Genomic DNA, 9708 nt, shown 5'->3' on the forward strand with positions numbered 1-9708 from the left:
TATAAAATAGTAGACTCTAGAACGCAACTGCTGAGATTCTAATTCCAGCTCCCCAAATATTAATTTATGTGACCTTGGGGAAGAGACCTACCCCCTCCTTCAATTTTCTCATCCATAAATTAGGCATAATACTCCCTCTCCTATGATGAATGTACTATATGAGTTAGTGTTTGTAAAACAATGGTACCTAGCACATTGTAAGTGCTACGTAAGATCAGTAGGGAGTTAGAAAAAAACTAAACAAAACTTCACTTTTTTCCACAAATACAGGGAAAAAAAAATGGAGTAAAAAGCAGCTCTGTGCTCTTCTTGGAGCTCTCACTGGAACTACAACTCCACAGTCCCAATTCCAAGAAAGATATGTGATGATTCATTCAATAATTTGAGGGCCTACTATGTGCTGAAACTCACCATGAATCAGACACAGCCTCTGCTGGTCAAAGAGCTTACAGTCAGGTTAGAGATCAGAATTTTAATCCACTTTTTCTTACAGATGAGAAAACTGAGGTCCAGAGAAGCTGTGCCTTGCTCAAAGTCACACAGCTAAATAGCACCAGAGGTGAGACCAGAAACTAGGTCTTTCCACAACTCTCAGCTCAGAACTCTTTCCAAAGGGCCACCCACCTATCTGAGCGCCACATCTCAATTTCTATTTGAGACTCTACCTAGCTTTTGTGACTTTCCCATATTTGCACCCACGACTACCATCCTCCCAAACCTGGAGCCTAGGGTTTAGGAAAGAAAACACTGAGCACAGAAGAGAAAGTTTCAGGCTGGGCGGTTTGAACCTTCCTCTTAAAGAAAAGGTTGCGCTCTACACCTTGCGTTAACTCTTCCGGTACCGGAAAGGCTGAGGCCGTTAAAAAGAAAAAAAAAAAGGAAGAGTGGTCCCACTCTGAACCGATAGAGTGGAATGCCCGCCTCCTGGTGCAGCAGCATCAATGATAGATGGGGAGTCACTTGTCACAGGGCTGTGGGCGGGGGCCAGGCCCCGCGAGGGCCGCGGGACCGGAGGGTGAGCGCGGCTAAGCGCAGGCTCAGAGGAGGCAGCCTGCAGGAGGTGATGGTCAAAGACCCTGGGAGAAGGTGGCCAGTGGGAGGAAAGGTAGTCACTTGGAGACGAGGCAGAGCTGCAGGAAGTGAAGGATTCTGGAGGTGACAGCAAGGAGAGCACACAACTGCGAGGGGTGGCTGAAGCTTCTGTGCGAACACCGGCCGGGTGCGAGCTAGGAAAGGAGGGCAGCGCGCCGGCGCCGCCGGAGGGTCCCGCCCGGGCGTGAGGGGAGTGCCATGTCTCGCGAGCGGCATCCCAGCACCGACATCCCCCGCAACCTGAGCTTCATCGCCTCACTGACAGAGCGCGCCTACTACCTCAGCCAGCGGCCCAGCCTCGGGGAGGAGCCAGAGGAGGAACCAAGCGAGGGAGGAACGCGTCTCGGGGCCCGATCCCGAGCTCCAGGTCCCAGTCGGGGGCGCCGGGCTCGTTCTGCGCCCGCCGGAGGCGGCGGGACCCGGGCGCTCCGCAACCACAGCCCCGATACCCGTAAGAGAGTGCGTTTCGCTGACGCACTGGGGCTGGAGCTGACAGCCGTGCGCCGCTTCCGCCCGGGAGAGCTGCCCCGGGTGCCCCGCCACGTGCAGGTCCAGCTGCAGAGGGACGCCCTCCGCCACTTCGCGCCGTGCCAGCCCCGCTCCCGAGGCCTCCAGGTAGGCGGCAGAGGCACTCCGCTTCCCCAGGACTCCCTCAGCTTGGCCTCGGCGGAAGTGTGGGAGTGGATTTACCTAGAAGCACCCATCTCTATCCCCAACCCTGCTCTCTCTCACCCTCTTTGGGGTTCCCTTGGGCGAGTTCCCTAGGCCACTCTCCCTGCTAACTCCCCCCCGACTGCCCCGACGCCAGGGTCGGCCTCCGATTGGCCCGGCGCCTCACCCTGACCCCGCCCCCGTTCTCCCCCCGCCTCTCTCCTTCCCCCGGCTCCCTCTTTCCAGTTCCTCCTTTCCCTACAGGAGGCGCGCGCCGCCCTGGAGCCGGCCAGCGAGCCGGGCTTCGCCGCCCGCCTGCAGGCTCAGCGCATCTGCCTGGAACGCGTCGAGGCGGGCCCGCTGGGCGTGGCCGGGAGCGCGCGCGTGCTGGACCTGGCCTACGAGAAGCGCGTGAGCGTGCGCTGGAGTGCAGACGGCTGGCGGAGCCAACGAGAGGCGCCCGCCGCCTACGCCGGCCCGGCCCCACCCCCGCCGCGCGCCGACCGCTTCTCCTTCCGCCTGCCGGCGCCACCCATTGGAGGTTCCCTACTCTTCGCCCTGCGGTACCGCGTGACGGGCCGCGAGTTCTGGGACAACAACGGCGGCCGTGATTATGCTCTGCGTGGGCCGGAGCACCCGGGCAGTGGCGGAAACCCGGAGCCCCAGGGCTGGATCCACTTTATCTGAGACGCAGGCGGCCAACGGCGGAAAAAAATCAAAGGCACCAGAAGGGCTGGGAGATCCCAAACATTTGCCTGGGAGGAATGGGAGAAACCGGGATTGGCGGGGAGCTGTCCTAGAGTCAAGTCAGGGAGGGCGAGGAGAATGGGAGAAACCAAAGGGGTGTAGGGAGTGGGTGGACTTAAAGCCGAGGAGACTGGGGTGGATGTGAGTGGATGAACCCACGTCATAGAAAAGGGAGACGGAAGGGGTGCTGGAATATTAGGAAAGAAGCAAAAGGACGATGGTGACGTTCTCTTCCGTGAGTGGGTACTGGGAGAAAGTGAGTAGGTGGGTCAGGCCTAGGTAGTCAGAGGTTGAGGACACCTCTTTGGTACTCAGGAGGTATTTTATGTGAACTAGAAACATAACGCAGTTGAAATCATTTAGATTGCTGGTTCACTCCCTCTTACTGGTCTTTGCCACCCCAGGTCCCACAGCCTTTCTGTCCTAGCTTTAACTCAGCCATAGTTACCTAGCTTAAGTTCCAGGAATTTGGCCATTGCTCCCCAGGCCCCGGCATTAATGACAGGATTCCCTTGTCACCCCTGCAATCCCTGGTTTCTGGTTTCGGTCTCTGCTTACTGGCTGGGGAGTGATGGCTGGTAACAGAGCTCCTTCCTCCAGGCAGTCCTGGGATGAAAATGAAAGCAAAACCAACTCCAGGCCTTGTAGCTAAATAATGTGGTGCCTAAGGGGTGAGTGCAATCAGGGAAGGGGTGAGTGCAATCAGGGGCTTCCAGAAAAATGCCAGCCTTACCTTTCTGGGTGCCTTCTGATGACCTCTAAGAACTTTATGGATTGTATTTGTGAAGGGACAAGCGAAACACGGGACTGTTTCTGCCTCAGAAGAAAAGGAAATCACTGACTAGCTGGATAACTTCGGGCAAGTTACTTCACCTCTCTGGGCCCCCGTTTCCTCCTTGAGAAACAGCAATTGGATTAGTTGATCTTTTAGGCCCCTTCTTGCTCTGACATTGTATGATCTGTGAGGGGCAGAATGTGAATTAGAAGCCACATTCTCCAGCCTGCAGTTGGAGTGCTTACGGTTCAGAACACACAGCACCCCAAGTGTCTGGTTGGGCCTGAGAATGGTCCTCCAGTTTTTGACACATGTTCCAGAGCCCAGGAAACATCCCATAACCAGCCTGAAGTCTCAGGATATTCCAGGGCCTCTTTCAAACCACAGCTCATCCTCTGCCCCCTTGCTTTTTGCTCTTGCCCCACAGACTTCCAGCCTGGGTGCTATGAGACAGCTTGCGGGAGGTGCCTCTTGGGGAAAATGATGCTTGGGAGCCCCTAAGATGAAACAGTGTTGGGGACTTTCTTGAGGTTAAAGGATTATTAGTATAAGAAATGGGGAAAAAAAAAGAAATGGAAAACATTTCAAATAAACAGAGCAGCTTGAAAATTAAATGGTGCCAGAAGATAGCAGTCTGTTCCATACCCTGAGCAAGTGAATGGGAAAGCTGGACTCTCCTACCCATTCCCATTCATGCCTTATGTTTCCTGGTTAACCTCTGCTGGGTGTTTGTTTTTTCGCTCCTTTCACCCTGTTTCTAAGCTCTTCTCTTTGCTTCTGCCCCTCTCACCATTTTCATTTTCTTTTAGCATGTATGGTATTTACCTTCATTTCCTCTAATTCCATCTGCCTCCCTCTTCATCCTTGTTGATCTCTGCTATTCCTTCTCCCTCCAGAAGGAGTGGAGAACCTGCTTCCTTTTCTCCAAGACCATGGTTGGTCCACTTTCCTCTCTCAGGCTCCTTCTTGACAGTCTCCTAGAAGGGAGAAGAAGCAGTTCCTGATGCTACAGATGAGCATGGAGCTCCCAGGTAACCAGCTCCCCCAAACCCATTTCTTTCTGTTACTGATTTCTCGAAAACTTTTGGATTCCCCTTTTACCACTCAGTGAGAGAAGGTAGACACACATGTGCCCATACACGCATTCAGAATAGAGTATGGGGCTTGTTTATCGTGCCCCTCCTCTCCAAAACCCTAATTCTTTAAAGAAAAGATTAAAAGAGAAACCCCAAGTCACTCAAATGCCCACTTAAATGTTATCCTTATCTGATAAAGAAAACAAAGAATTTCATGTATCTTGTGGATCACCTTCAGGTCAGAGTTCCAGCAGAGTGAAGAGACAAAGTGTACTGGAAGCCACCAAGCAATGCACTTTTTAGTCACCAATGAAGAGCCCAAGGGAGGATAATGGAGCGGGAGGGTTGCTTATTGTGTATGCATGACTGTTACCTTGTATTTAGCAAACTCAAGAGCCCACGTTATTTATCCACTAAAATCTGGTGCCTTGCATGCATTATCATCCTCAAAACAACCCTATGAATTGAGTAATGTTATTCTTGTTTTAGAGAGAAAACAGTTCAGAAAAGCTCAGTAATTTATTCAAGATCACACAACTAGTAAATGGCAGAGCTAGGGTTGTGAACGCAGGAGATCTCCAGAGCCTCTGTGCATAAGCATGATGTCATAATATTTTCCTTTAAAAACAAAATTAAAACCTTGCCATTAAAAAAAAAAAACAACAAAAAACAGAAACCCTTGCCACATATCTCATACTAGGAAAAGTTTCTAATTGTGCTCTGCCTTCCCAGCGTCCCTAACTGGCTTGGGAAAGGCAAAGCACTGAGGGTCCCAAGCTTCATCTGCTCCTTCCAGAAGCTTGCTGCTGCTTTCTGTGACCCTGTGATCAGCAAGGAACCACTTCGCCTGCCTGCTGGAGAATTTAGGAACCCATATGAACTCCAGCCTTCCCATACACTGGGATTCTGTTCTGGCCCTAGGTAGTCCACACCTGTTGACGTGCTGCGCACCTTCTTACCCTCCCTCCCCTCCGCCCGACTCTAGCCTTGAATTGCCCAGTTCCCTAATATTTGCACTGGAAGGGTTCATGAACAGGCTAATTGCTGGATGGTCGGTCTCCTGGAGCCCGAATAATACTAAGGGCATAAATGCAAATGGATCTGGGGTCAGGGAACCAAAGAGAATTCATTGTTCTTGAGCTTTATCTCTTAAGAATTACCCTTGCTCACCCATTCCTCTATTCTCAGCTTTATAGAGCCAAGACATGAGTCTTGTGGTTTTTCCATACAGAGTTGCCACAGGGTAGTGGTGGGAAGGTGGTAAGCTGCAAGTCAAATCTGACGTGAGAAACACTAGGAATTCGGCAGAATCTTTAGAGGTGTGCCATGTGTTAGGCACAGGACTTTCCTGTAAAGCGTGATGACTATGAACAGGAACAGTTGAGGGTATAACCTGTCAGCCATGGCCTGGGAAGTGCCACATGAGAAAGCTGTACCATGGTCACGGGCTGGGTCCCTGAAGCAACACAGCAGGAACGCTCCTGCCCTTTCCTCTCTCATCCAGACCTCAGATGTCCTTCCTACATACTCCTCCTGTTCCTTTGTTTTCCTTTATGAATGTAGCTCATCATTTATCTTAATAAGCCCTAACTCAGCTTTCCAATCTTATCCCACATTCCCTTTCTTCTAACTCCTGTTTCTCTGGAGCTCCTCTGGATCTTGGCAATCCATAGATCACAATTCAGAGACCTGAAAAGGCTTGTCTTCTAGATTCCTCTAGAGATGAGGACACAGGTCCAGAGATGAGAAGGGACACCAGCTGGGTCAGAGAATTTGTTTGTACAACTGCAGATGGGACTTAAACCCAAGCCTCCTGACCACATTCTATTCCCAGGCTACCGAAGAGTCCTCTCTCCACAGGGACAGACCCATGATTTTTCTTGGCAAGGGATACATCAGAAGTGTTTCATTTTCTGCTTCTAGTTTCCATTCCCTACTGCATTCAGGCAGAAAGAGAAACAAAAGGGACCAGTATATCATTAGCCTTGGCACTTGTTTCAGTGATGTTGCTGAAGAACAGTGAAGTTGCTAAAACAAAGAAACAACTAGATAATCTACCCATTGAATAGCTAACCTAGAGAGGAAATAAAAGTGTGTTCTGTGAATCCCCCCAAACCACTGTTCTCACCAGACCCTCCCCAAACCTCCCCACCTCCTTCACAGCGCAGCTTGGTACTCTGGACCCCATACCTGCTGGTATTGTGCCTCATTTCAGCTTCCTCATGCAACTGCCCTCCCTTTTGGATAAAAGACCTCATATTTGAAATAAAGCTGAAATTTGAAAAGAAAGTATAAGATGTTGATAAGTATTATTTTGGGGGGGGCTGAGGGTAGCAAGAGACCCAGAGGCAAGATTTCTTTCTCCCTCTCACCCGTCATTGCTTGGCCATCTCATTTCTTGAGATGGGAAGGAGATAATGGAGGAGTTGGGCAGCCCTGTTACGAGACACTCCTATTGTATGACACTACCATTTTGGGCAGTGGTAGGGAAAGTTACCAGGCCTGGTGCTTAACTCCCCTCTACCATGCACCCAGAACCAGTTGCTGCTGCAATTAAAGGGAAAACCTCAGGTAAAAGGTTTCCCCTTTGGTGGGGTGCTCTTAAGGGATCATCTAAATTACATTCTGCTCCTTAGGCAGTAGAGGGAAGATCAAAGCCCCTTTGTCAAGGGTAACCCTAAAACAAAGAACAAGAAGCATAATGGAGAGGAAAAGCAAGGACCTTTGTCTAATACAAAATGAAGTGACAGAAACAGATATTAAAGGGGAGTAACCTTGAAAAAGACTGAGTTCTAAAATAGTTATTGACTCCCACATCACCTGAATGATGAAAGAGTCCAATTACCCTCAAAGTAATGAAAGGACATGACTTTAGGGAAGCCCTAGCCCTAGAATAATCAGATGCCATGTCATTACATCATAATGGCGAAGTTGTGATGTCACTGCAGAGTACCCACTCTTTAGTACACATTGTAACTGAAACCAGATATGCTGAAGAGTAGAATTGGCATGAGGAGCAGACACCCAAGGAGAGGTAACTGAGGGCTTTCCAGGGGTTCCCTCCATGGCTTATTGCCTAGGGTTGCTCCATGGCCCTAATGTCTTTCGAGACGTTTCACATCTTAGTTTGGTTATAGGTTTGTCTGAAATCTTCTGCAAACTCCTTTATTGCAGCTTTTGCTATCCTAAGTCCTCCATACTTGGCATCTGTGATTGGTCAGCCCTCCCCTCCGGTGTTTCTCAGGACAGAGCATAGAACATTAGAGCAGGGTTTCCCTAAATGGGGCAGAAACTCACCATATCCATTTCATTCCCAGGGATAGATCCAAGTTTTTGGTTGTCTGAAGCACACAACTTATGGACCCTTTTTTCAAGAAAAATAAAATACATAAGGCACAAGAGTGAATATATTTCAGGATGAGAAAAAATATAACAGTCATAATTTTTAAAAAACTGATAAAGATCACAAAATCAAGAAAAACAAAATTTTAAAGTTATCTATGTGGCAAACCTAAATATTTTCCCCTACAATTTTGTTTTTGGCTGCACACTCTTTGATATCAGTCTTTTAATATGATTACATATAATTTTTCATAAAGAGGTAATTCCATCACCATGATCACTTAAAAAAATTTTTTTTGGATCATTTAAAAAATTTCACCTTCACACCTTGTAAGTGAACAATTATGTTCACATAATTGGGGGGGAGGATTTTGTCAAACTTGGGAAAACCCTACCAAATTTCTTTAGTATATGTGGTGTAAGATTTTGGAGCATTTTCAAATTTTGTAATAATGAATAACATAACTGAATTGTTGACATTAGTAGTATTCCTGGAGGCTGTATATTAGTTTGTTAGAGCTGCCATAACAAAATACTTAGACTGGGTCACTTATAATATGGAAATTTTCTCACGGTTTTGAGGCTAGAAGCCTGAGATCCAGACGTTGGCAGGGTTGATTCCATTCTGAGGTTCCTCTCTCTTGGCTTGTGGATAGCCATCTTCTCCCTATGTCTTCATATGGTCTGTCCTACCTGCATGTCTGCATCCAAATTCCGTCTTCTTATAAGGATAGCAGTTATACTGAATTGACTTACCCTAAAGACCTTATTTTAATTACCTCTGAATAGACCTTATTTCCAAATATGGTTACATTCTGAGGTACTGGGAGTTAGGACTTTAACAGGAATTTTAGGGGGACACAGTTCAGCCTATAACATTATAAATACTATTAACTGTTCAAAGAAGTAACTGCAAACCACAGATATGTAACTCCTAAACCCAAACTAAATGTATTCCCAACTCAACTTCATTAGTCAATCCCAAAATGCCCATGGCCTCTTCACTGCCACTGGACAAAAAGAGAAGGGTGATAGAGGGGAAGTCAGAAAGAGACATCGATCTTGACCAACTGCAGTTTGAATTTTTTTTTTTTTAATTCTACAAAAACATATTAACACATTGCTGAGACTCTTCCAGTGCTTTGGAAGAGATCTGTGCAAGAGAGGACTCTTAACTTCCTCCAGCTTCCTTAGCTATTGGGTAATTGTGTATCTGGTCAGTCCTGCTAATGTTACTGAGCCATGCAAAGGGGGAAGGAGTTTTCACTAAAGATTGAGGATGACGATGACGTGGTAGGTCCACATTCTTCAGCACTAGTTCCTGGAACTGCTTCGATGATCACTGACTTGCTAACTTCCTTCTCTGATAATGTCAAGTCTGGACCTCTTCCTCTTTTCCACTCCCCTACTCCAGTCCACTCCATCCTCTTCTTACGTGTAAGGGTGAAACCCACATAAAAGAGGGAGTCTTCAGCCTGCTTTCCAGAACCAGGGCACAGGAATTTCTTTCCTTGGATGATTCTTCTCTTAAATCTTGGGTCTTTGACTCTTCTGCATACCCCTGACTTGGAAGTGTGTATCCTTCTGAGACAAATGTGACTGAGTTGTCTACATTTCATAATTCCCAGCCCATGATCTGTGATGCCCAGAAGGATTGACTTAACCCCCCAGGAGCAGCCACTAAATTTTCACAGTTCCTGCCTGGCTTTCTAGCCAAACAAACTGAGTTCTTCCCACTCAATATCCAGCCTCATTGTTTGGATTAAAAGAATGAGCCCTCCATTGACAGCTGAGGGTTGTCACTGCCTAAAATGTTTCACTTTTCCCTTTCTTCCTTACATACAAACCATTGGGGTTATTATAATAAGTCTTGAGTTCGGAGGTCTGTATATAGCACCGGCCTTGGCTTAAATCCTAAGTGATCAAAAGTTTCTAACTCTAAAGCTGAGTAGATTATTTCTGTTGCTTACTCCTATCATGCTTTTAAGGGATACTAGTTTGAAGGGCATGGCTCTTAGGACTTGG

At 47.8% G+C, this 9708-nt stretch overlaps 1 protein-coding gene across 3 annotated transcripts; it reads left to right on the forward strand.

Annotated features, from left to right (window-relative positions):
* The first annotated feature begins 940 nt into the window (after nt 1–940).
* Nucleotides 941–6630, forward strand: PPP1R3E (protein phosphatase 1 regulatory subunit 3E). 3 transcript variants are annotated; one of them, XR_008698997.1, is made up of 3 exons: nt 941–1707; nt 1990–4296; nt 4580–6630. XR_008698997.1 is itself a non-coding variant. In XM_055537045.1 (2 exons), the coding sequence occupies exons 1-2, from the start codon at nt 1291–1293 to the stop codon at nt 2428–2430; spliced, it is 858 nt and encodes a 285-aa protein (XP_055393020.1). In that variant the 5' UTR covers nt 941–1290; the 3' UTR covers nt 2431–6630. The 3 variants fall into 3 exon arrangements, 2 of the variants coding, with proteins under 2 accessions (XP_055393020.1, XP_055393021.1); XM_055537045.1 differs by having other exon boundaries at nt 1990–6630; XM_055537046.1 differs by having other exon boundaries at nt 946–1707; nt 2008–6630.
* Nucleotides 6631–9708: the final 3078 nt, after the last annotated feature.

The sequence above is a fragment of the Bubalus kerabau genome, chromosome 10 (assembly GCF_029407905.1).
Source record: "Bubalus kerabau isolate K-KA32 ecotype Philippines breed swamp buffalo chromosome 10, PCC_UOA_SB_1v2, whole genome shotgun sequence".
Taxonomy (NCBI): Eukaryota; Metazoa; Chordata; class Mammalia; order Artiodactyla; family Bovidae; genus Bubalus; species Bubalus kerabau.

What these genes read in the sequence shown, in the direction of transcription:
- PPP1R3E (XM_055537045.1), top strand. Translation starts at nt 1,291, where the DNA reads ATGTCTCGCGAGCGGCATCCCAGCACCGACATCCCCCGCAACCTGAGC. An exon ending in CCCGCTCCCGAGGCCTCCAG is followed by an intron (nt 1,708 to 1,989) that starts GTAGGCGGCAGA and finishes CCCTCTTTCCAG; the next exon opens with TTCCTCCTTTCCCTACAGGA.